At 47.8% G+C, this 27,516-nt stretch overlaps 1 protein-coding gene across 3 annotated transcripts in view; it reads right to left on the bottom strand.

The window, feature by feature from the left end:
• The window catches only part of STS (steroid sulfatase), a 167,677-nt gene that overhangs the window by 10,827 nt on the left and 129,334 nt on the right, over nt 1-27,516 (bottom strand). For all 3 annotated transcript variants that reach the window (XM_045470664.1, XM_045470665.1, XM_045470666.1), the window contains 2 exons: nt 11,187-11,346; nt 3,784-3,905 (listed from right to left, as the gene is read on the bottom strand). In XM_045470664.1, the coding sequence (XP_045326620.1) occupies nt 3,784-3,905; nt 11,187-11,346 (282 nt within the window). The remainder of the gene's footprint in view (nt 1-3,783; nt 3,906-11,186; nt 11,347-27,516) is intronic.

The following is a 27,516-nucleotide window of genomic DNA, read 5'->3' as shown; positions in this document are numbered from 1 at the left end:
ACGCTCAACGGACTGAGCCACCCAGGCACCACAAAGAAGGCACCTTTTAAAAAGTGGGATACAAACACATGATTTTAGAATGAGTTCTGTTATCCTACAGTGTTTTGTTGCGATTTCTTTATAAGATGCCTTTTTTTTTTCAATCACAGAAAAAAAGTTTCAAACAAACTTGAACTGAAAGGTAGCTCGTGGGGCACTTGTGTGGCTCAGTCGGTGAAGTGTCTGACTCTTGATCTCAGCTCAGGTCCTTATCTCATGGTTCATGACATAGAGCCCTGTGTTGGGCTCTGGGCTGAGAGCACAGACCCTGCTCGGGCTTCTCTCTCCCCCTCTCTCTCCTCCCCTTAAGCTTGCACTCTCTCTCTCTCTCTCTCTCTCAAAATGAAAACAAAAAAACAGTAGCTAGATTTGTGAGGCCCTTTTTGCTCAGCCTCAGGATGACCACATCCCATGCATTTCTCTGTCATCACATGAACTGGGTGTTCAGCCATTAACATGGAGTTTGTATGCTATATTCTTAAGCTTGCAAATCTGTGACAGAACGCTTCAGCCAAGGATCTCCTGCTTTCTGAGATAAATTTTATCCATAAAATCAAGCTGCCATTACACTGAATTTTTAATTCACGTCCATTCACATGCCCCAATTTAAAGCCAAGGCTTTTAATACACCTTGCACAGTATATTTTAATTCAAAATTCCCATTTTAAAGTAAGAAAAGCTAGGCATGTGATAATAATGCTTTTGTGAGTTCTTTTACAATGTAATGGGAGTAATGATATTAGCTCATGATTAAATTATGTCGTTCAACTTGCTGAGACAACTAAATTACAGAATTATTATAATTATGGAATTAGTGAATTATAGAGTAGACATTGCGTGTTAACAGTTGAAAGGGATTTGTGTTTCAAAGGGGTGGAAATGGAATTCTAGCTCTCAGTGGGAAGCTGTGAGAGAGGAAGAAAGCCCGGGTCTGCTGTGCCCACCAATTCCCCGAGTGTAAATACCCCCAGCGCAGCTGAGCTCACGTTAGCAACAGTTTAACAGCACGTGGGGAAGGTTCCCGACCTACCAGGAGCTGGCTCCAGCATGGGCCTGCTGTGACTAAATCCTGATCCTACATTTCTCTTTTCTTCTCTAAAAAGTCTTCTGAGCTCAGGCTGCAACCCTTTTTTTTAATTAAAAAAAATTTATTTATTAGCGAGAGAGAGAGAGGGAGAGAGAGAAAGGGAGACACGGAATCTGAAGCAGGCTCTAGTTACATACAGTTCCTTCTGCATAGTTGTCTCAACCTGGTGCAGAATGAGGTCAAGGGACGGGTTTTTTTAATTGCTTAAATGTTTATTTATTTTTGAGACAGAGAGAGAGAGAGAGAGCAAGGGGGGGTGGGCAGAGAGAGAGAGGGGGACACAGAACCCGAAGCAGGCTCCAGGCTCTGAGCTGTCAGCACAGAGCCCGAGTGGGGCTCGAACCCACGAACTGTGAGATCATGCCCTGAGCCCAAGTCGGACGCTCAACCGACTGAGCCCCCCAGGCGGCCCTGCAACCCTCTTTTCTTTAAGAATTACGTGCCTCGTCCCACCACAGAGTACGGCAATCACTGACAATGATCCACCAAAGAGATCCGAGCTGGTGGAAGCTGATGGAAGGTGACCCACCCAGCTAGCACCAGTTGCCTTTGCTTCCTGTAGTTGACAGGTAACTGCGTGCGGGTGACAGTCCCACCTTCCTCTCGCGCCTCTACCACTGCGGCCTGTGACAGAGCCAGCCACACAGCCTGGTGTCAGGCAAGGAATCTGGTCTGTTTTGCTCACTGGCAGATACCATTCTAGCACACCGGATGCCACACAGTAGGTGCTGAAACATACCGGCAGGAGAAACACGTGAACTACTGAGTCGAGCCCCACAAAGCCGAGTGTGACAGTGCCTGACAACAACCGTCGTTACTGAGTTTCAGGTATCACCTGAGAGGCAAGGGAGAGAGGACTCATAAAATCTATGGCGTGGACACCCCTGGGCTGGACGGACGCCTCAGGCGCTGGGGCGCCGCGATCCCCGCTCTCTGTTATCGGTTCAGCCTTTCAGGAAGTGTACAGGAGGAAATGTCACCCGCGTGTGTCTGGGCAGCAAATTTCATGCCAGGGCCAGCCGCCTATCAGAATCTGGGTCTTGTTTTTCTCACTTCGTCCTATTTTCTGTCTCTCTCTGTCCCTTGTGTCTTTCCTCCTCCACAGTGTTTCTCCAGCCCCTGATCCAATCTGTTCCTTCCGGTCTCTGCCCGGGGCTGGGGGCGGGGGTGGCGGTGGGGGTCGCGGGCTGGCGCTACGTATATGCACTTCTCCAAGGTTCGGGACAGGATAGGCGCTTCCTTACAGAAACCTCGTTCTCTATGTTTCTTGCAGGCTCCGTATACCAAGAGGTGGGAAGGAGTAGACCTCTCATTCACCGGAGGTCTCAGACCTCCACGTGTCCCTTAATCTAAAAGAGCCCCTGTGTCCATGCCGAGATTTGGAATCAGGGACACGGCGACGGGACAGGCAAACAGAGCCCTCCCAGGTCGAGAATCCTAAACTCGTGTTTCTCTCTTACTTATCTTCCAGAAAACGTTGCAAGGAAGTGGCCCGGCCTTCCAGTAGACACTGTGAAGGGTAACCCTGGTGTTGTCTCTGTGGCTAAGGGAAGGCTTGCAATTTTCGACTTGAAAAATCAGGAAGAGGCTGTTCTTTGAATAAGCATTTGGCAAACGGGCTGGGTGAGCAGGTGCAGAGTGCGTGGTGGTGAAAACCAGTCTGGAAATCGCCCGAGCTCGGGAATGAGCCGTCAGCTGGGAGGTCCCCGCAGAGTGTAGCCTCCAGGGACAGGACCCAAGGGACAACAGAGAAATGGGAGTTTTCCTTCATCTCTGAAGATGAAACGGGTAGCCTGCCCTCAACACCCACCCGCTGCACGTACAATCCCAGCACAGTCGCCAGCTTTCCAGGCTCCGCGCATCTTAGGGCTGCGAACATCACTGTGATTCAAAGATTAAACACACGGAGAAACAGCTGAAGCCCGTCCCTGCACGGAGGACCACCGCTCCGCTCTTGCACACCTGCTACAGACACAGCTCAAAAACCGCCGTCAGAAAACCCGAATTCTATCCCATTTCGGGTACAGGGCACACTTTAAATGACACCCAGTTTGGCACGTACACAATGACATCGCAGCATTTGGACTGTGCTTTTAAAGACCTAAATCCAGCTCATGATCCGCCACCTCCGAGGCTTTGGAGAGACTGTCGCGTGACCATCTCAATACCACTCTGCACGAGAGCGTGAAGCTACCAAGTGCTGGACGACAGGCATGGGGGGGGGGCGTGTTTCAGCGGGGCTTTGGGGGGGCACTGAGAAGGCCAGAGAAGGAGAGTCCTCCCGGGCAGAGGAAGCTGCAAGCAGGAGTCACATGCCACCCACAGCAGGGGGGGCTGCGGTGGCTGAGACTCAGAGCCACAAGGAGCGGGAAGGTGGGCAGCTCACAGGAGGACATGGAGGGCTGCCAGCTGGGGCTTCCTCTGCCTGAGAGTCAGAGCTGCTCACGAATGACTGTCTGGATCACACCCTCGTGCCTGCACAACGACGGGACCCCAGGGAACAAGAGAAAACAGGAGGAGCAGAGGCTGGAAACAAAGCACAGTCACCGTGCTGAGGCATTCCCTGGCCTTTGCAGAGCTAAGCCCTCTTGCCCTTTCGACTTGCACGGCCCTGATCGCAAGCCAAGCAGAGGCGTGGGAAGACGTGTGTTACTCACTGTTCCGAGGATGCCAGCGCACGGCATTTAAGTAGAAGTTGCAGTAATGGAAGAGAAACTCGTGATCGGAGTGTTGGGTTTTCCCTTGAAGCAGGGGCATCAGGTCACGTCCATCAATGATTCTGTGGGGACAAAGCCAGCCAGGCATCAGGTGGCGAGTGGCCACATCATCCTCGGGCTAAATCGCCCCAACTTTTGAGCTGCCCTTCCAGCAAATGAGAGCACCATGGAGTCACCTGGTCATAGCTGAGCAGCCAACACAAAGAACACTCACTGACCCCTGTCAGGCACCATATGCAACTTAGCGGGGCCAATTCTGCTCTTGTATGAACTCAGTGACTCCTCCAAGTTGCACCAGGAGTTGGGACCATTATCATCCCATGGTGACGAGTTGAGGAAACTCAACTTGGCCAGAAGGTGCAAGTCCAAGGTCATGTAGCTAGGACCGGCCACTGGATGGAAACCCAGTTGACTGGGTAGCCATGCTCTCAATCACTCCCCCCGCTACTCGTCCTAAACCCAACTTCTGCCTATTGCCTTGGCACACGGGAAGCTTTATTCCCGAAGTACAGCTCTCGTGAAAAGAAAGGTATCTAACTATTTGTGTTACGAAAAGGTATGGGAGCAGCTTGGCTTGGACAGAAGTCAATGGAAGCACATTTCTAAATCAGAAGGAATTAATCTCTAAGAGAATAATAATGCTGATGATACTAGATACCCTTTGGATGCATTGTTCCTGGATACAAACATCTCTTGTACGACTATCTAACCAGACCAAGGGGAACTTTCCAGACTGCAAACAATTGATGATATACAATTGGTTAGGAGCAAAATAAGATTATTTGGCATTTAAAATAAGGGGGAAAAAAAGCCCAAGGTTTTGTTTTGAGTTAAACATACATTAACAGCCACTAGAACAGCTCAAGTCACTGGTACCATTAGGGCCATGCCATCAAAACAAGGGGCAGAGGGGCGCCTGAGTGGCTCAGTCGGTTAAGTGGCCGACTTCGGCTCAGGTCATGATCTCGCGGTCCGTGAGTTCAAGCCCCGCGTCGGGCTCTGTGCTAATGGCCCGGAGCCTGGAGCCTGCTTTGGATTCTGTGTCTCCCTCTCTCTCTGCCCCTCCCACACTTGTGTTCTCTTTCTGTCTCTCAAAATAAATAAACATTAAAAAAATGTTTTTAGGGGCGCCTGGGTGGCTCAGTCGGTTAAGTGGCCGACTTCGGCTCAGGTAATGATCTCGCGGTCCGTGAGTTCAAGCCCCGCGTCGGGCTCTGTGCTAATGGCTCGGAGCCTGGAGCCTGTTTTGGTTTCTGTGTCTCCCTCTCTCTCTGCCCCTCCCCCATTTGCGCTCTGTCTCTCTCTGCCTTTCAAAGGTGAATAAATGTTAAAAAAAATTAAAAAACAAAACAAAACAAAAAAACACAAAAAACAAGGTGCAGAGAGCTACTTTGCAAGTGCTAGATGGTCTCAGCTGAGGATTATCTTTCTCTGATGAAAAACACTCCATCCCTGTCATCCCTTATCAGGAGGAATTCAGAAGCTGGAAGTCGACCTTGGTTCTATAATTTGGGTTAGTGTTCTTGAGAGGCTCTCTGCATCCCCTGAGCTTTGTGTGTGGCTTATTTTGGTGTCACTAAAAACCCCTAACGTAATTATAGTCTCGTTGCTTAGCACTTCTCTGGCCTCAGCCCTCGTTATTAATCACGCGCTCCGTGCAAGCCCATGGACTGAAAATATTCTATTATTGTGAGTTAAACATAAGAACAAAAGGCAGACTTGGCCCCCAAGCCTGCATTCCCGTTCACCATGGGAGGAGGAGAGAGAAGCAAGGTAGAGAGACGCTTCTATCCAGAAGCAGCACGCTCTCTGAAATAGTATTTCTATCCTGAAATGGCAGTGATTGCACGTGGGCCTGTCCAAATCCCTTTGGAGAAAGGCTCGGTCCTTACTAATATGCAATCCTGAACAGTGTGTTAAGAAAGGAAGGGATGAGACGCGGTGTGTAGCTGTCAGCACCTGAACAGAAGCTCCTGGTGGTGGAAAATGACCAGGGGGTGGGGACACAGAAGGACATCATCCTGTCCCCAGACCTCCACCTCAAGTGCAGAGCAGGCCTTTCCCGGAACCCTCGGAATGGAGACCAAAAGTCCATTCCCAGGGCACAACATCTAACTCTATTCCCTTATTCTTTGGATGTAGAGATAGATCTTATCATTATTATTAAATGAAAAATTTTTTTCTAATGTTTATTTCTGAGACAGAGAGAGACAGAGCATGAGTGGGGGAGGGGTACAGAGAGAGGGAGACGCAGAATCCCAAGCAGGCTCCAGGCTCCCAGCTGTCAGCACAGAGCCCCATGCGGGGCTCGAACTCAGAAACTGCGAGATCATGACCTGAGCCGAAGTCGGATGCTCAACCGACTGAGCCACACAGGCGTCCCTTATTATTTTTTTTTTAACATCCTATACCTAATGTACTCATCCCTAGAAGCAGGCAATAAATCATGCCACTGTGAAAAGCCACCGTTTGTTTAAGAGTGCTACAGAAATATGGTCTGTCAAAGAGAGGCTCATTTCTGCTGTGAAAAATTGGAAGTGACCCCACTGCGCTCAACTTTTAAATGGTGTCGAAGCTATCAAAACACTTGGAATTGTTTTAAACAGCATGTGTGAGTCACCGATAACCGTGGCCATAACCCAGAGGCAGCACATTTCCCCTGATGCGGCCCGGGCGGAAATGCTTCCATAACGTCGCGATCCGTGGCATCAGGGACGAGGCACTCTCAGAGCGACACGAAGCATTGCTGTTTTCTATTGAGAAGACTCTTAATTGGGACTTTTCTGCCGGTGAATTCAAGTTTTCATAGCAAGTGTGCACAGATAGTCCCTGCTATGAAATTGGATGAGTTCTTTTGTAGCCTCCGCTTGATTCTCTGAAAGATGTGCTCATTTGAAATTGTTTTTAATTTGGAAAGTGAGGTAGAGACACTCTCCATGGGCTCCTGGCCCGCAATGACCGTCATGATTTTAAGCACTCATTTCCAGGCAGCTGATTTCAGAATGTCACATCAAATTAAATACCACGGGACAACTGTCACATCACTGCAAAGAGCGCGTTTCGGGAACTTTCCTTGGGTTGCGGTGACTTCCTTCCCTGCCTGGATGTGCTGGCCTTTCTCTTAGTTGTGAACCAGCACAGAGTTTTCCTGGATGTCCTTTACTCTGCTCGACTCTGCCTGGATGTCCTGAACTCTGCCTGGCCAGCTCTCAGAAGGATTTAGGGATCACAGGAAAGGGGAAAGCTTTGCAGAAGGGGGAGTACAGACCAGACAAGGTTTTGGGGACTGACAAAGAGGCTAATTTGGGGTGCCATGTTGGTGAGATACCTGTGTGACATTCACAACAAAATGATTTCTTCACTAGAAAGTAACAGTAAAGGGAGACATTTTTTTGGAGAAAGTGTGTGTACCTTTAATAAACTACAGGAAATTCCAAGTAAACCAGGAAGTTATTTTCATGATATAAAAAATTCCTCCATTCATAAACATTGAACACACTGCCTAATTTAAATATAAAGCAAGACCAATCATGAGTATTTGTACGTACAGGAAGAGTTTCACCCCTTTTTCTGCAAAACACAGGGGAACTAGTTTTATGTTTCGGACTCTATTGAAATAGTCGTCCGCAGTTGCCTGGCCATTGGGCAGCAACATTTAATGGGAGAATGAAGTCACTTCCCTGGTCTTCATGAGACAAAAATGATACTGCTCATTCAAATACTGATTTCTTTTCCTAACGTGAACAGACTCAAATTTTATTTTATATTATTTAGGAGATCTAAATTTTATTTAGAAGATCTAAATTTATTTTATTTACAGATAGGAGATCTAAATATTTCACCCACAAAACTTAATTCTCAAAGATGTCAACACCCCGTTTTCTTTCCTCCCAGCTGAATGGGCTATGGCCTGAGTTTAGATGATTACCAAAGGCTTCACCAATTATGGCATGTTGCAATTCTTTATCAGCAATATCTGTGAACAAGGAGCTTGGTCACAGGCTTACTATGGTGATAGTCTATCTGCTTGCAAAGATGTCCTGATGGGAAGGCTTTCATTTTCATGAATTAATGCATTTTATTATTATATTCTTCTTATGTAAGTCCCTGTTGCCTATGCTTTATATCACACACACACACACACACACACACACACACACACACACACACACAAAGGTTGTCCTCCATTTATTTCCAGAATCAGCTCATTTGGAGACACAGGGGGGAATGATTTTTCAGAATACGCCTGGGGTAATGGCCACCAAAAGTTCTTTTGATAAACCTGTGTGGTGGAATGCAAATGAATCACTGAAGTATGTGTGAAGGCAAATTCACTGTGGACAGGAATCTCATACAGACACACTACGGGGTCAAATTAGAGAGTGATTCTCGCTGTAGCGCTGAGACTTTGCAAAGCGAAAACCTCTTATGTGTATCCCTGACCACTGCTCTTTTGACCTAAGTAGAAATCCTGCGCTGAAGGGTTCTCATCTCCTATTGAGCTCTGATTGGGCAGGAAAGCCAGCTATCAGACACAAAACGCTTCTTGAGAACGACAAGGTTGTACCTGAAGGCTAGGGGTCTTGTGAACAGAAATCCTCCTGTTGCAACAAAACACCAGAAAGATGTGAGGGCACCTCGTTAAGCTCCCGTCACACAGCTCGGGTTCAACCCTGGAAGTGAGTTTATTCTCCTGAGGAATGTAAATTTAATACTGCTCAAGCAAGAAATCGGGGAGGCTGATTTCCACCAATCTTTCTGGGAGAGAGTTAAGGCTGTTTTCTCAAGAGTACGTATTTGTGTATCATTTATAGATGGATATCCATATGGGAATGTGGCCCACATGCTTTCATTGAACCGTTTTGCTGAGGTTAATCTATTGTAACAATATTTTCCATAAAAGAGTAATAATTGAGCCTCCAGACAGGCTTCGTCAACCTCAGCACTGCCAACATAATTGGTTGAATTATTCCTCCTTGTGGGAAGACGTCTTGTATCTCGCAGGATGCTTAGCAGCATCCCTGGCCTCTGGATGCCATTAGATGCCAGTAGTTCTGGGTCAAGACAATCAAAAATATCTCCAGGCAATGATAAATGGCCCCTGGTGGGGAAAGAGTCACCCCCGCGGGGAGAGAATCATACCGTTAGATGTTCCAAGTCTCCAGGGCAGAGATGTATAAGGATGTTTTCTGGACCTGGTTTGCACTGTGATTTAAATAAGATATTGTGTGATAACTGTATTTCCAGGAAGGATTTCAGTTTTCTTATCTGAGTAGTCTCTAGGATTATGGTGGCATTTTATCAGGCCTTAAACCTGAACCCAGAGACAGTATCGTCACATTGACTTGGGCCAAAAAGGATCCGTGAGATCCATGAAAAGCATCTTCAGTCTTGTGGAGGAGTTCTTATAGGTGAGATGGCTCACACATCAAATACTGCGGGCCTGCTGAAGAGGGAGGCTGCCTCCTTCTTCAACGCGCACGAACAAGGAAAACAGACTGACCTCCGTGAGCCTCAGATTGGCGTGGGAGGGAAGGGCCCGCAGCAAGATTTCCCTTAACGGATTTTCCTCAGCCTCTGATCTTTTCCTTCCCTTGTGTTTCCACAACTACATGCGAACCCATTTAAAGACACAGGGAAAGCAAAAGCAATGCTGATTTTAATATTATGAGCCATGAGAGAAAAATGTAATTAATGGAATCACCTGAACACTCTGCGTGAGCTAGTTAAGGAAAGATTAAGTTTTACGTCAAGGGTCAGAACAAAGGGCCAGTGGGTAGATGAGATAGAAAGTGAGATTTTTGGCTTCACATAAGGAAAGACTTTTTATGACTTTCTGCTGCCATGTTTTCTGTCATTGAGGCAGAAAAAGAGTATTTGAACAAAGTAGATGTTGAAAGTCCCCTTTAGCCCTCAAATCTTATGATTCTATGGTCCCAGATGCGCATTAAATGAGCACGGCCAACACTGACATGCTCTTGTGACTTTAGTCCTCCCATTGAGCCTGCAAGGTTGGTGCTGTTATTGAACCCATGTTCCAGGTGAGGAATCAAGGCCCACTAAGGTAAACACTTACCCAGCCGTGAGGCCGAGATTTGTACCCAACCTGCTGTCATGCACAGCACCACGTGCTCTCAAGAGTGTGGCCCAGACACCCCTGGGGGATCCTTTCAAGAAGTCTACGAGGTCAAAACTATTTTCGCGTGAACACCCAACGTTCTGTGCCCTTTGTGCTACATACAGCCCCTCCAGGAGCGCACAGTGGACTGTGCCAGTGGACTCATGGCAGGAGATGTCATCATCCCTGCTGTCCGCGGACTGAATGTGGCTTGGGTGCTCTCGTGCGTTGAATGTTTTTTCAGGTTTAATTGCTCATAGGATAAAGGTTGATAGGCATAACGCACATACACAAAACGTCTTTGGGTTCCTCAGTCACTCAAGAGTGGACATGGGGGTTGAGAACACAAAGTCTGAGAAGGGCTGAGCTCTCTGAAGCTGCCTGTGGTGCGTGCGCATCCACACACGTGTGTTTGGGGGAGAAGATACGCCTCAAGAAAAAAGTTGAGAATGGTAAGGAAAGAGTGAACAGTGACACAATCTTAAAAGCAATGGGAGATCAGCAAACCCATCCCGGGACTCAGCTCGGGCCAAGCTGTGCTTCCCTCTCTGGTTTCCCGTTTCCTCTTGGTTCCACTGGCCGCGGGATTTCAACAAAATTTGCAGCCCGCCTGCATGACATGAGCCTGGTCTGCCACCAAACTAACGAAAACAATTAATCAGCGTGCTTCCCTTAAAACTCTTCAGATCGGTAATAACGCTTAAGAAGAAACCATTGGCAATGTCATAGGAAGTTGTATTTAAATTTAAGAGAAAGACGTTTCATTTAGAACGTGCTAACTGAAGGCATGCTGGGAGGGAGGGCCGTTAACGGTGGAACCAGCTGCCTCTCTTGCTGCTGCAGCAGAGAGCAGCTGAGTGGGACCCAAAGGAAGGTAGGGGAGCAAAAACATGGGGGGCAGGGGGGGTAAAAGAGGCATCTGCCCAGCTACCCCCAGAGCCCGTGGACGGTGCGGCGGGAGAGACAGGGTCAGTGGCATGCTCAAAGCCTTCGGTTCGTGAAAGCCAAGGACCGTGCCACTGCACCACACCCTGGAGTTTATTACCCACTGGGATAATGGGGTTGACGGCGTTTTTACACCAGCGGCCCCGCCAGTGAGTCCCATAACGGGATGTGGGTGAGAAGTGCAGTGGCGACAGACAGCACGCCGTCATGCAGGCAAACCGAACGCGCTCGCCTGGTGGATGCGAGGGAGACGACAGCGCGTGCGTCTGAGTCACAGTACCTGTCCTCAGGCAACGGAGCCCCCGCCAGTGTGGCCACCGTCGGAAACACGTCCATGTTGCTTGTTGGCTCGTCAATCTCTAGTCCAGCCTGTATCACTCCCGGCCACCGAAGAATGCCAGGAACCCGGACACCCCCTTCCCAGTTGTTTCCTTTTCCCCCTAAAACGTCAAAATAAAATAAGAGAGAGAGAGAGAGAACAGGAAGAAGTCTTTTCAAAGCTTGGTTTAAGACTCATTTCAACGCACTCTTCAACGTTCAACATGGGGCGGGTGATTTGGATGAACAAAGTCCTCTACTTGCATGGATTCAGTGAGAATTTTGTGAGCAACAGAGCATACAATGGGGTGGAAAAAACCACATACGACATGGTCACTATTATGCATGGCACACGGCTGGCACTGCCCGGTGGTCATGAACTAGGGCGACTCTACTCTCACAGCGAGAGAGGACTCAGGTCAATGACCATGGACTCACGAAGCTGACATTCCATTTCTACCTCTTACCAGGTTAGCAGGAAAAGTAACGGTCCCCCAAAATGTCCATGCCCAAATCCTCAAAATCTCTCAGACCAGGATTATTCTGGAGGGCTGGGAACAGGACTTGTGGGCCGGGTCTCCCAGTTAAGGTGAGTCCACTGGTCTGTGTTTCCACCACTGAACATTTCTAACATTTCCAACTTCCCAGGAAGTAATCTCTAGGCTCCTTGTGTGTTTAGTTGATGGCATTCTTGTGCCCTTAGAAACAATCTCCATCTTTTGTGAGAGACAGGCTGGAAGGTGGTACGAGGGTGGCCTTGACAATGGACGAGGGGGCCCACACCAACGAATACAGGGTGCCTGCAGATGCTGGAAAAAGCATGGAAACATATTCTCCCCGGTAGCCTTCACCAAGGAACACAGCTGCCAACACAGAGCTTTGCACAGGTGGACCCACCTTGGGCATCTGAACTCCACACCTGTAAGATAATCTGTGTTGTTCCAAGCCACTGCATTTGCGGTGTTTGTTAGTGCAGCCGCAGGAAAGGAAAACGCCAGCTGTGTGGCTCAGACATTTGTGCCTCAGTTCCCCCAGCACGACATTAGGTTGACAATTGCATGGAATCCCCCCAAGTGTCACGTCCAGTGTCTGGAACAGAAGAAGAGCGCCCCAATCGCCATTTTCACCACTGCTATTATTTTTGCTAGCAGGATAGCCCTTACTGTTTCGGCGAAGAAACCAGCTTTGCCCATAGGAAGTGACTTGACCATAAGCAAGTAGAGTGTGAATGGGGTGCAGGGAGACGACGGAACGGTGAGCTCCGTCCAGAGTGGCTCTGCAGACAAGATGCCCTCCGAGGCCTGCAACTAACGCACCTGGAGGGACACAGGCATGCCAGCACGAGAGCCCAGAGAGGCGAGGGCTGGACCCCAAGCCATGCAGCTAGCACAGGGACAGGTGCAAAACCGGACGCACGGCTTTCCCCTGAAGTAATTGAGCATGGCTTTAAAATGAGCTGAGCACCGCTGAACACCACAGGAATAACCACGCTGGAAGCTGGGCTGGAGACAAGGGAGCGAATGGACGTTCAGCTACTTCAAAGTACCTTTTTCAAGCTTTGTAAGATTAAGAGTGAAATTAAATGAACAAGTTGAGACATAAACTGATGTGCAGCGGGAATAGAACGCATGAGTACGATGCATGGTTGACAAAGGACGTGAGTGCCACTTAAACTTTAAAAATTGGGGCGCCCGGGTGGCTCAGACGGTTGAGCGTCTGACTTTGGCTCAGGTCATGAGCTCACGGTCCATGGGTTTAAGCCCCGTGTCGGGCTCTGTGCCGACAGCTCGGAGCCTGGAACCTGCTTCGGATTCTGTGTCTCCCTCTCTCTCTGCCCCTCCCCCACTCATGCTCTCACTCTGCCTCTTTCTCAAAAGTAATAAACATTAAAAAAATTTTTAAGTTTAAAAATGGAATACAGGAGACAGAGGTTTAAGGGATCTTGAAGCAAAGCTTCACTTCTTAATGCTGGTTTTTAATGACTGTGCTGGTTTTTGAATTCTGTCCATTGCAGAATGAATTGTAGCTGACGACTCTGGACTCAACTCCTCTACAAGCAAGATCTTTAAACTCTGGGCACTAAATGTTTTATACGCATAGACATCAGGGTACACTCACATAAAAATTCACATTATCCTTTGCAGTTTCCATGATGGCCCCCAGGAAAAGTTAAAAGTATCGCACTATATCTTCTCAACATGATCTTAAGGTAATTATCTGACAAATACTACTATTCTTGCATCACAGACACCACATCAAAGAATAGGGAAGTTCAAATAATTTGCCAGAATTTATTCAAGCCGTCAGTAGCTCAGGGAGCTTCAGGAGGACCCTCAAGATGTGAGTTAGTCTGACTCTCCTTCTACGAGATTGAGAAGTGTCACTTGCTTATGCGAATAGCAGACCGGGCTCACAGCATTTTACCTGCTCATCCTTCTACTGGATCAAACTCGGAATGTGCACCTGTTTACGCTTCTACCAGATCAAGACAGTAGGATTTTCACCTGCTTATCTGAACTCATAGACTTTAAACGTGTTTATCCATATACTGGATCAAGTTCATAGACTCATCTGTTTATCCTTGTACTAGATCAAGCCCACAGAATTTAAACTTGCTTATCCATCAACTAGATCAAGCCCAAAGACTTCCATCTGTTTATTCTTCACGATCAATCTCACAGCTTATCACATGCGAAATCCTTCTACTAGATGAACCTCAGAAAATTTTCATTTGTTTATCCTCCCATTAGATAAACCTCATAATATTTTCCCTTGCTTATCCTACCAGATCAAATTCATAGATTTTTCATCTCTTTGTCCTTCTATGAGATTTAGCTCATAGGATATGCACATTTCTCTTACCAGGTGAGTCTCATAAAAGTTTCACCTTTTGTTGTACTAGATCAAGCTCATGGAATTTTTTAAATCGATTCTACTGAATGAAAATCATAGACTTAAATCTCATTCTTCTTCAAGTTCAAACCCAAAGGACATGCACCTGCTACCCTTCTAGATGAACTTCATAGGATTTTCATCTGTTTGTCCTTCGGCAAGATTAAGCTTATAGAATATGCACATGACCATCTTTCTAGATAAACATCAAATAATTTTTACATGTTTCTCCTTCTGTGGGATCCAGCTGATAGGATACGCACACGACTATCCTCCTAGATCAAGCTCACAAAATTTTCATGGTCATCCTTCTAGATAAAACTCATGGGATTTTCATGTTTACCCTTCGACCAGATCAAGCCTGTAGAACTTCACTGTAAATTTAAGAACAACAAAGTAAGTTTGCTACCTAACATAAAGATCTTGTTTAATTAATGGCTAGTGTATATATTTCTTGCCCCACTGGTTAACATAAAATAAAACAAATAAATCAGAAGGTGGGCCAAAATACCACAAAAACAAAAAAGAATCCTTTAAAATTTTTTATCTTCTAGATGCAACATGGCATTGCAGATTGGATTCTGAAACAGAAGAGTGCTTTAGTGCAAAATGTATGGTTAACAGCGATGTACAAAGTTAATTTCTCCGCAAATAACAACGGTTATGCAGAAAGTTAACACTGGACGAAGCTGGGTGCAGGGAAAACAGTAGCTATCCTCACTATCTTTGTAATTCTGTCAATCTATACGAACTCCAAAGTAAAAACTGTACTAAAGACACACATAGAGATGTTATAAATACACGTGTGTTTCCCCGGTTAACTAAGTACTTGGCATTCTCTAGAACAAAGCAGGGAGAACAATACAAATTACTTCACAGGATTTTATACATACTCTTTCTAATGGCTACGTGTCACTGATCACGTGCCATGCCATATGGACTATGACCTGCATTTTGTCACTAACTCCTTACAACCACCTCACGAGGGCGCGACTATCACTCCCCATGTATAGACGCAAACTCTGATGGTCTATAATATGCATTTCATCTCACTGAATCCTTCCACCTACCCCACAGTGGTGCTAGCATCACTCTCCATTGTGTAGATGCAACACCTGACGGGGCTGAGGGCAGGTAGGTCCCGAAGTTACGGAGCCTGCTTGGGATTGTCTCTCTCCCTCTGCTCATCCCCTGCTCATTCTCTTTCTCTCTCTCTCTGTCTCAAATAAATAAATAAACATTAAAAATAAAAAGAAACTCGGAAAGACCAATCTGAACTACAGGATCAAGAACCACAACCCCGGGCACATTGTTTTACCCTTCCAGAAGTGAGTGAACAGGTGCACCTTCTTTAAGGAAAAAGGCAGTGTTCAAGGACAGCTGACTGGAGCTCCCCAGGTGAAGGTACAGGGACACCTGGCTGCAAATCCATGTGAGAGCAGGACTGGGAAGTGCCCAAGTTCCCACGTCTTGGCTAGATTTTCAGGTCTTGGAATGAGCATGGGGCGCAGATGTCTCTTCAAAATTCTGACTTCATTTCCTTTGGATGTGTACCCAGCAGTGGGATTGGTGGGTCATACAGGAGCTCTGTTTTTAATTTCTTGAGGGAACTCCATACTGGTTTCCACCGTGATTGCACCAATATGCATTCCCACCAACACTGCATGAGGGTCCCCTTTTCTCCACAACCTCTCCAACACTAGTCTTTGGTCCCAACAGCTGAGATATGGAAATAACCTAAATGCCCATCAATGGATAAATGAGAAAATGTGAAATTATACACACACACACACACACACACACAAGGGAACACCAGGCACAGAAAAGGAGGAGGTGTTGCCATGAAACCACATGGGTGAAGCTGGAGAACATCATGCCAAGTGAAATAAGCCAGACACAGAAAGATAAATGAGTCAAACTCATGGAAACAGAGAGCAGAATGACAGTTGGCATTGGCATGGGACTGGGGAAATGGGGAGATACTGGTCAAAGGGTACAAAGTTGAATACGTTCCAGGATCTAATGGGCAACATGGGGGGCTCTAGCTAACCACACCGTATCGCATCACCGCGTACACGAAAACAGAGAGATCTTACGTGTTCTTACCACACACAAAAAAAAGAAAAAAAATGGTGACCGTATGAAATGATGGGTATGTTAAATAACTTGGCTGTGGATATCATTTCACAGTGTATACATACACCCCAACGTCAAGTTGTGCATCTTAAAAATATACAATTTTTATTAGCTGTACTTGAAAAAAAGCTGAAAAAAATCAGCAAAGGAGATACTTGTATTTATTTTGTAAATATGACTCTGTTTCACCATAAGAAAACCAAATAGTCTGTCCATTTATATAAACGTTACCATTTCCATAAATGCCTATCCACTTATACAGGCACCCCCCCCACACACACACACACAATGTAGACAGTGCCATAGAAATCCACAGGCTCATCCAAGGTATGTGTAGATGATGAGTCAAGTATCAGGAATCTACTCTGGGAACTCTGCTCTGAGATCCCGAACCTCTGGGTGATGGAAGAAAGGGTATGAGAGTATGCTTGGTGTCCAGCTCCTCTGAAATCACCACAAAACTCCTGGAGGAAACCTAGAGAAGTCACACCCTGCCAGAGATCTAAGATTCCCCTGAAGAGCTCCAAGCCAGAAACAGTCCCCTGGAGGCAACAATTCTGTGTGCAGCGCAGGGGCTTAGCTCTGCTCAGGTGCGGTGCTCCGAGCACCATCAAGAAAGGTACAGGAAAGGAAAGGAAAGGAAAGGAAAGGAAAGGAAAGGAAAGGAAAGGAAAGGAAAGGAAAGGAAAAGAAAGGAAAGGAAAAGAAAAGAAAAGAAAAGAAAAGAAAAGAAAAGAAAAGAAAAGAAAAGAAAAGAAAAGAAAAAAAGAAAGAAAGAAAGAAAGGTACAGGACTATGGGAGGAAGTGTGTCTGCAGCTCCCGGGGCCCAGCCATTCACTGACCACCTGGATGTAAGGGCTGGCAGGACCACGTGCATGGTGGCATCCCAGGCTACTTTTCTGATAACAAACTATCATACTCGGGACGAACCATGATGCTCTGTCAGGAAAATATGAACCCACTACATGTAACATCCAAAGACCCTCATCTTACAGTTCTGAATTTATATTCAGAAGGAAATAGATCAATAAACAGAACCCCGTGCAATTTTCTAAAGCTGTAAAAGGAGTGTTTTTTCTTTTATTTTACAAGAATAGTAAAAAAAAATGCACATTAAAAAAATCCGTAACACCCCCTGCACACTCTGCTTAGGGAGAAACCTGTTTGGTTAAGTATGACCACACATTTCCAGGCATGTGTTCATGAGCAAATAGCCTTGCTCGTCAGATGGTGTAGCTCTCACTCTTATTCTCCTTGCCACGGTCCATGGAAGAGGCTATGTGCAAAATTCGTCCATCAGGCTGAAACAGGACAGCTGACTCTCCCAGTCACGGCCACAATTATCCCTGGTGAAGTTCACGGCATCTACAGTGGTGAGCTCCATTCATTCCAAAAGTGTTTATTAAGAAATCACTTAGGATGAACCAGGAGTAATGACGGAGTGCACCATGTTACAGGAACTATTCAAGCTCACTGCAGAGATGAACACGTTCCTTTGCCACCATCGCTTGCAGGGTAGGTACCCCATTTCACAGCTGGGAAATCTTTGGTCAAGTGATGGCACCAGGTAGGGCTCCAGAATCTGGGCTACGGAACGCTAGTTTTTCTTGATTCTCAGAACCCCACAGGGAACACAGTTATATGAACAAGGATCTCACCCAACAGGAATTCCAGGTCTGCAGGGAGAGCTCAGATGTCTCGCCAGATGCCTCTGAGTGGGAGTCCACAGAAACCACAAGGGGGATGCCTGCTACCTAGGAACACCCACCCTGCCACCACAGAGTGTGAGTGGCATCACAGAGGACAAACAGGGGCAGGAAAGTTGGAGATGTCTTGCAGGACAAAGACAAGAAAAACAGGGTAAGAAATCTGGATTGCTCTTTCTTTCCCCTGAAAATGCATGAGCGGAGAAAAAAGGGAGTAAATTTACAACTTGGTCAAGTAACTGTCAAAGTCGCACACTGAACATCTAGATGGCACTTTGCCACGATGAGAAGTCACAGGGGAAGGATGGCTGAGTTCCCCAATCTCTCCAGGCAAATGCAGAGAAAATGCCACCATTTACTCCAAGCCTCTTGTCAGGAACAGCTGCTTCCGGGCCAGGCTTCTATTTTTGTCCTTTCTGATGCTGCCACCCGGCAGGTCAAATCACTTTTAGTGGAAAGAGCATATGCCAGTCATTCTCATACTTGATCTGAGCACAGAGTTTTGTGAAATCATCTCGTTGCCACTTCTCTCCTCCTGGGCACCTCCATGACCGTGTAACGTGGATACCCAGCATGCATACAAACCACAATGCAGGTAGAAGCACAAATTCAATGCTTCCTCACCCAAGATGCTATGTTTTAAGCTTTTCTTCACTTACTCATTCTAGGGACCAAAGCCCACAAATTACAGCTCTACCTGGTGCCATCACTTGACCAAAGATTTCCCAGCTGTGAAATGGGGTACCTACCCTGCAAGCGATGGTGGCGAAGGAACGTGTTCATCTCTGCAGTGAGCTTGAATAGTTCCTGGAACATGGTGCACTCCATCATTACTCCTGGTCATCCTAAGTGATTTCTTAATAAACACCATCGGAATGAATGGACGTGACAGAATTATCTGCGTTCTGTCAGGCTATATCAGTTCAACACTCTCCTGATATCAGTGCTCAAAAAAACATTGTAAAAACACCCTTAAAATGAACTGACTCAGTCTGAAGAGTTACACATAACCCCTCGAGCACAACGTGAAACTGCTGACTCATCTGAGTAGGGGTTGGGGAACGTCTTCTCTCAGGGGCCAGGTAGGAGACAGGGGTTGGGGAACGTCTTCCCTCAGGGGCCAGGTAGGAGACAGGGGTTGGGGAACGTCTTCCCTCAGGGGCCAGGTAGGAGACAGGGGTTGGGGAACGTCTTCCCTCAGGGGCCAGGTAGGAGACAGGGGTTGGGGAACGTCTTTTCTCAGGGGCCAGGTAGGAGACAGGGGTTGGGGAACGTCTTCCCTCAGGGGCCAGGTAGGAGACAGGGGTTGGGGAACGTCTTCCCTCAGGGGCCAGGTAGGAGACAGGGGTTGGGGAACGTCTTCCCTCAGGGGCCAGGTAGGAGACAGGGGTTGGGGAACGTCTTCCCTCAGGGGCCAGGTAGGAGACAGGGGTTGGGGAACGTCTTTTCTCAGGGGCCAGGTAGGAGACAGGGGTTGGGGAACGTCTTCCCTCAGGGGCCAGGTAGGAGACAGGGGTTGGGGAACGTCTTCTCTCAGGGGCCAGGTAGGAGACAGGGGTTGGGGAACGTCTTCCCTCAGGGGCCAGGTAGGAGACAGGGGTTGGGGAACGTCTTCCCTCAGGGGCCAGGTAGGAGACAGGGGTTGGGGAACGTCTTCCCTCAGGGGCCAGGTAGGAGACAGGGGTTGGGGAACGTCTTCCCTCAGGGGCCAGGTAGGAGGCAGGGGTTGGGGAACGTCTTCCCTCAGGGGCCAGGTAGGAGACAGGGGTTGGGGAACGTCTTCTCTCAGGGGCCAGGTAGGAGACAGGGGTTGGGGAACGTCTTCCCTCAGGGGCCAGGTAGGAGACAGGGGTTGGGGAACGTCTTCCCTCAGGGGCCAGGTAGGAGACAGGGGTTGGGGAACGTCTTCCCTCAGGGGCCAGGTAGGAGACAGGGGTTGGGGAACGTCTTTTCTCAGGGGCCAGGTAGGAGACAGGGGTTGGGGAACGTCTTCCCTCAGGGGCCAGGTAGGAGGCAGGGGTTGGGGAACGTCTTCTCTCAGGGGCCAGGTAGGAGACAGGGGTTGGGGAACGTCTTCCCTCAAGGGCCAGGTAGGAGACAGGGGTTGGGGAACGTCTTCCCTCAGGGGCCAGGTAGGAGACAGGGGTTGGGGAACGTCTTCTCTCAGGGGCCAGGTAGGAGACAGGGGTTGGGGAACGTCTTCCCACAGGGGCCAGGTAGGAGGCAGGGGTTGGGGAACGTCTTCCCTCAGGGGCCAGGTAGGAGGCAGGGGTTGGGGAAGGTCTTCCCTCAGGGGCCAGGTAGGAGGCAGGGGTTGGGGAACGTCTTCCCTCAGGGGCCAGGTAGGAGACAGGGGTTGGGGAACGTCTTCTCTCAGGGGCCAGGTAGGAGACAGGGGTTGGGGAACGTCTTCCCTCAGGGGCCAGGTAGGAGGCAGGGGTTGGGGACCGTCTTCCCTCAGGGGCCAGGTAGGAGGCAGGGGTTGGGGAACGTCTTCCTCAAGGGCCAGGTAGGAGACAGGGGTTGGGGAACGTCTTCCCTCAGGGGCCAGGTAGGAGACAGGGGTTGGGGAACGTCTTCTCTCAGGGGCCAGGTAGGAGACAGGGGTTGGGGAACGTCTTCCCTCAGGGGCCAGGTAGGAGACAGGGGTTGGGGAACGTCTTCCCTCAGGGGCCAGGTAGGAGACAGGGGTTGGGGAACGTCTTCCCTCAGGGGCCAGGTAGGAGACAGGGGTTGGGGAATGTCTTTTCTCAGGGGCCAGGTAGGAGACAGGGGTTGGGGAACGTCTTCCCTCAGGGGCCAGGTAGGAGGCAGGGGTTGGGGAACGTCTTCTCTCAGGGGCCAGGTAGGAGACAGGGGTTGGGGAACGTCTTCCCTCAAGGGCCAGGTAGGAGACAGGGGTTGGGGAACGTCTTCCCTCAGGGGCCAGGTAGGAGACAGGGGTTGGGGAACGTCTTCTCTCAGGGGCCAGGTAGGAGACAGGGGTTGGGGAACGTCTTCCTCAAGGGCCAGGTAGGAGACAGGGGTTGGGGAACATCTTCTCTCAGGGGCCAGGTAGGAGACAGGGGTTGGGGAACGTCTTCTCTCAGGGGTCATGTAGGAGATAGCTTGACGTTCGTGGTTTCTTTCCCAACACTCACTTCTGCTGTCATGTTGTGAGACCTCGAAGAATAAGCGTGGCTGTGTCTCGATAAAACTTTATTTACAAAACCAGCCATCAGGCTCCATTCGGCCCTAATGCCAAAACTAGCTGAGCCCTGCCCTGAGCTATCTGAATTTAGATTCTGTGTCCAGGTGAGTGCAGCAAGCAGGCAATCCCACAATAGTAAGTCCTTCAGTATTGAGGCAAAATGTCAGCGAGGCTTCTAGTAACAATGCATTTGTTCACTCAACTGGACACCTTCTTAGTATCTCCTACAAGATGAAAAACTAAGCCACGGACTGTGGCAGAGAACGCCAAGTGAACCGTGTTCTGGGTCTGATCCGTTTTTGCAACGTCATACTTTGGTTGAGCTAAGCCTCACCTAAGTGCCCCAGGAAACAGCTTGCCCCCTCTTGCCTTCTGGAAAGTTCTGTGTCTGGATGTCTGCTCTGCCAGGATTTTCCCCAACCCCCAAATCATTTTACACATCCTCAAAATCCTGGACAACACGCCCCTCCCATTTAATTAAGCCTCCCACGAGCCCCACTGCAGGTGATGTTTTCCTACTGTCCATTTCCTTAGCAGTTTTCAAGTTCCTCGTTTATGGGATGTGTGACAATCAAATCTGTGCGCATCTTATCATCCCAGCAGGACCATGAGTGCTTGAAAAAAAACTCTAATTCAGTGTTTAATCAACTGAAATCCACATCATAATAATTTCCAAATTATAGGGTCCAATATATTTCTTGAGTGAATGAAATCATGGATTAATCCCTGAGGAGTATGGCTGGGGGAAAAAAAAAAAAGACTATCCTATAGAAGTGATTTGAAATTCCTATTTCCAACCTCCTTTTTGTCCGTCAATGTTGCTAGGACTTTTCATTTCCCTCATCAACTGCATTCTGTAAGTCCTCTCCTCCAGAGCCTGACCAGCCTCAGAAGAGAACCTCACCTTCCATCTCATGCAGGAAAATGAGCTCATCACCACCAAGTACTTCAACTCCCTGCCTGTCTAGACCTCAGTTGATGCTCCCCTGCCACATCCTTCCTGCTCTCCTGCCACTTTTCCTCCACACAACCCCAGCCGCCCTCTCCACAGACCACATGAGACCACATCGCTTCCATCTGCTCTGGCTCCAACGTGAGTAAATCAAGCACCCAGGATCCAACCACAAGCCTTACCCCCGATATGGCTTTTGCAACACGGGGCCCAAATTGCAGTATTCTTTGCTCACGTGGACAGCCCCAATCACTGCAAATGGCACTATGATGTTTGGAGTTCTTGCTAATCTTATCTTATCTATGTGGTCCTCACTGCTGGCTCAGATCACGTAATACACTATTTCCCTCACATTCTTGCCCAAACACTGAGTGCCGTGAGTTCACATCTGATGCGAGCTCACATCTCCACGGTAAGACATCAGCCCTCAATGAAAATGGATGTGTTCTCCACAAGTCTTAATCTTCTCAGCAATTTGACCTCAGTTATGCCTTGGGTTAGCTCTCTCATTAAAGTTGACCCTGATCATCAAGTATGCTCCAATCTTTCCCATGACAAAGCCCTGCTTACAATGGCTTGCCTGCCTTTATGGACAAATTTTTCAAAAGAACCCGAGAAATTTCTCACCCATCCACCCACCCATCCATCCATCCATCCATCCATCCATCCATCCATCCATCCAGACTTCGCCTCTTATGTCTCCACTGAAAACATACTTGTGAGTCTCTGGTGGCTACTGAACATAATTGGCCTTATGTCCTCATCTTACTGGGCTCTTTGGCACCATTCATGTCTACTAACCTGCCTTCCCTCGAATCTTCTCCTCGTCTTCTTCTGACTTCCCAAATAACTCTGGCAATATGGCCTTTACCATATCATCACTGTCTATCTCACCTTTTAGGTAAGAGTTCCTCAGGATTTGTTCCTTGACCCTCTTCTCTTCTTACACCAAATGATCTTATACACCTCTCTACGTGCCATGACTCTTATTTCATAAAGGGAATCTCTGTTTATACAACCACGTGAGCCAAAAAAACAAGACACGTCTTCCTTTCCCTCAAACCCAGGATCCAATCAACAGCCAATGCTGATGGATTTATCGAGGCAGCGATGTTCTTCCATTCCCAGCTATATCTCCTCAAACTATGCCTCCTTCCAACCCAAGCTCGAGTATTTTTTTTTCAGTTATATATTTGGTCAGAAATTATTTCTGAAAACACGTGAGGCACCGTCGTAGGCTCCGTGGATGCACATGTGAGTGAAATAACATATACAGCGTCCCAGATCTCACGTGTGGAGGACGGTAATACCCTGCATGTACTGGGTGCTCCTGAAAACACTTGGCATGCACTGACTTTATCATCCTCACTAAAGCTCCCCATGATATTCCTCTTATGACAATCATATCATTCTAATTCTAAGGATGGCAGAACAGATACACAGTCATTCCTCCACGTATCCTTATTTCCGTGACTCTATCCTCTCCTTCTACTAGATTTGGGCGGCATTCTTCACATGCGATTTTACTACCCAAATGGCAATGATTATTTGAATGCATTTCTACTGGACATATTAACCTGGACGTGTGGCCTCATCAGCTACATCACCCGACAATCCTTGTATTCTCTTTCAACTCTAGCTACGCCGAGCCGCTCTTGCGCTTGCCGTAAACATCTCACTCCTGCCTAGAATGAATTCCTCGCTGCTCCTCTCCTTGCCAACACGTGAAAACATCAGCCCACAAAAGGTCATCTCCCTGGGGGAGGCTCTCGGAAGTCCAGGCTGTGCTGAGTACCTGTAACCATCTTCCTGTGAGAGAGTTCCCTTAGCACCTCATTATTCTCTGTAGAGAATTATCTCCGTAGATCTCCATCTCATCAGTAGAAGATGAGCTACACGAGGTCGGGAACCCTGCATCCATGGCCTTTATGCCCTAGCAGCTAGCCCCACACCTGGCACACTGCACAGACTCGATAAACAAAATGCTTGCTGTTCCAACGTGACTGAACGAGCGCACTGATAAATGAAGATAGCACACGGTCTTCTCACAAAGGTGAAAAGGCTGTGGATGCCTTCCGGCACACTAAACACCCATACAGCGAGACGCCGCAGCTTTTCCCACTCCCGGGAAGCTGGTGAAAACACCTGTCCAAATCTGAAGACAGAACCTGAACGTTATATAACCACCTTCCAAGAAACTACCAGACCCGCTTGCTGTCTGTTTCCCAACAAAAGTTATCAATGGCTCTCTGAAAGATGCATTCCTGCATGAGAGAAAGACAAGCCGAATTCAGGGACTGTAGGAAGCAACTTATAAGTGGTACGGACTCAAGCCAATTAGTTGCTTTTGGAATTTGCATGTAAGGAAAAGGAGTAATGCCAGAAGCTGCAGAAATTCTGAAAGCATTTCTCTGCACGTGGGGAAAGTCTACCTTCTTGAGCAACTCAGGAAAATAGGATAACCCCACCCCCATGCTTCTGCAAACACCGTCTGTAGAGTTAATTTATCCATTCCACTGACATTTATTACTTGCCTTTAGGCAGAGTAAAAGGGAGGTATGGGGAGAGCTTCCTTCAGGGTGACCTTGATTTCAGAGAGGAATGCAAATGAAACAGAGCTGGTCTAACTGTTCTCTTCCGAGAGCACAAGGAATTTTCTGCTATGAGAAAGAGACAGAAAACTCTCAACTCTGCTATAAGAAAATCTTAGGGAAGTTATTCTGGCCCCAGCTGAAGGAGGGTATTTTAGGGGAAAAGAGGAAGATCCTCAGGAATGGTCCTAGGAGCAGAAGGAAGAGAAATCTGGGAGCTGCTCACTATTCATTCAGCAAGTATGTAGGGAGGACCTGCCACATGGTTACTGTAGGCAAGGAGACAGAAGGAATAACACACCGCAGATGTCTGCTTCCATGGGATTTACATGATGAGAAGGCAGTCAGACCATGAGCACATAAATGAATACACACAGAACACACTGGATGCACAAGAAATTACGGTGAGGCGGTGTGTTAGAGATCTGGTGGCACAGATGAGAACTTTTGTTTCAATGGTCCAGAGAGATCTTACAGAGGCAACCCACGAAGGAGGGAGCAAATGCATGCAAACATCAGGAGATGAGCTCTCCACCAGAAGGAGCTGCCAATGGAAAGTCCCGAAGGTGGAAATGAGATTAAAATGCAGAAAGACAGAAGGAAGATAAAGCAGTTCTAGGTCACACAGCCAAGGTGCAGACTTTACATTGTATTCTCAGTGCATGGGGATATAGCAGAGGGTTTTAGGAAAGGAAGAAAAGCCTTGTGAACACAGAGGAGGCAGAGATTGGAGTGATGTGTCTACATGCTAAGGAGGGCCAAGGATTGCCAGCAACCACCAGAAGCCGGGAGAGGCAAGGAAGGATCCTCCAGTAGAGGCTTCAGAAGGAGCACACTCTTGATGACCCCCTGATTTCAGATGTCTGGTTTCTGGAAGTGAGAGAGAGAATAACGTCGTGTTGTTTGTAAGCCATCTGTTCCGTGGCAGCTGGAGGAAAACTCAATGCAATACACTGAGTGCATGTTTACTGAAGCTCATCCGGCTGTCTTGGTGGAGAATGGATTGCAGACAACGAATCGAAAGACCACCTGGAAACCCACTGGGGAGATGAGCTGGAGGTGATACTGGCCTGGAGGAGGAGATCATTCTTGGACATGAGAGAAGTACATCCATGTCAGGTGTCCTTAGAAGATCAAGTGTATAGGACTCACTGTTGGAATATGAGGGACAGGGCAGATCAAAGAAAGAGGCTGCAGGGACTCAACAAAACCAGCTTTAGGCGTTGAGTCACTGAGCGAAGACCAGTGCCAATCAGTGCAAATCAGTGATATCGTTGGCCTGTGAGACATGTGGTCTTGGGGATCTCTAAGATCTCTAGTATGGATCTGTTCATGGGGACGTGCCCAATGAACATCCATGCCCTGCATCATGCGGGGAGCTGGATAGAAAAGTCTGGGGTTCACAGTAAGTAAGGGTTACCAGCTCTCAAATGCCACCTGAGGGCACGGGCTTAGATGAATTCTTAGATGAATTCACCATATTTGGTGAATGTGTAGGTAAAGAAATGAGGGGATTCAGGACACAGCCCCAGAGGTTTCCAACTTTGAGAGGCAGGTCAAAGGAGGATTATAAGCCAGCACTGAAGGGTGAGAAGAAGCTTCCATGAGTTGGCTTGCACCATCTCTACGAGACTGATCCAAAGGCTCTAAACATTGATGTGGACATCAAAGGAGGCTGGCTGAGGCCAACTGATCCTTTCTTAAGAGAGCCACAACTTTTGGGACTATTTCTTGAGCTCCAATTAAGCTGCCCTAGCCCAGGTGAGGGTGTAGAATGAAGAGAGCCTTTTGAAGATCCCTCCATCTGTCTGATGTAAACAGACCCAACACCTGCCCAAGATGCAGTTACACAAACTGAGAGCCATGGTCTGTGCTCCCTACACACAGTTCAGGACTGCAAGGAGATTGTACATCCTGTTACTTAAACCAGTGATTCCTATTCCCCAGTCCCAAATTAGCAGTGTGGACATTTTTCAATATTCTACCAATCCCGATGGCATTTTTACATTTAACAATTGTTAAGTGGTCATAGGCTAGTTTAAACGTTATGGCATTTTGATGTTCACTTAATGTATCTTGCTCTTTAAGTAAGCTCTATGCACAACGTCAGGCTCAAATTCACAACCCCAACATCAAGAGTCACATGCTCTGGGGTTCCTGGGTGGGTGGGTCGGTTGAGTGTCCAACGCTTGATTTCAGGGCAGGTCATGATCTCAGCGTTCGTGAGATTGAGCCCTGCAGCGGGCTCTGCGCTGACAACTCAGAGCCTGCTTGGGATTCTGTGTCTCCTTCTCTCTCTGCCCCTCCCTTGCTCACTCTCTCAAAATAAATAAATAAGCTTAAAAAAGAAAAGGGTTGCATGCTCTACTGACTAAGCCAGCCAGGCGCCCCTACTTAATCTTGCCCTTTTTTTTTCAGTATATATTTTTTTAACGTGTTCATTTTTATTTATTTTGAGAGAGAGATAGGGAAGAAGTGGGCGAGGCACAGAGAAAGAGAGGGAGAGAGAGAGAATCCCAAGCAGGCTCTGTGCTGCCAGCACAGAACCTGATGCGCGGCTCGATCTCATGAAACCGTGAGACCGTGACCTGAGCCGAAACCGGAGTCAGACTGACATAGATGACCCATCTGTCAACCTAAACAGGAGAATTGTGCTGCAAACATCACCTTTAAAAGAATGAGAGAAGATTAATGGTGTCACTATTCCCTCACCCCCATAATATTACATTTTTTTCATGCCGACAACAGCAGGGATCTTATGTCCCTAGGATTACGAGGAATAACCTGTTGAATTCTGGAGAAGGATGGTTTAACTGTAGCTATT

The sequence above is a fragment of the Leopardus geoffroyi genome, chromosome X (assembly GCF_018350155.1).
Source record: "Leopardus geoffroyi isolate Oge1 chromosome X, O.geoffroyi_Oge1_pat1.0, whole genome shotgun sequence".
Classification (NCBI taxonomy): Eukaryota; Metazoa; Chordata; class Mammalia; order Carnivora; family Felidae; genus Leopardus; species Leopardus geoffroyi.
This window is presented reverse-complemented; position numbering and strand designations above follow the sequence as displayed.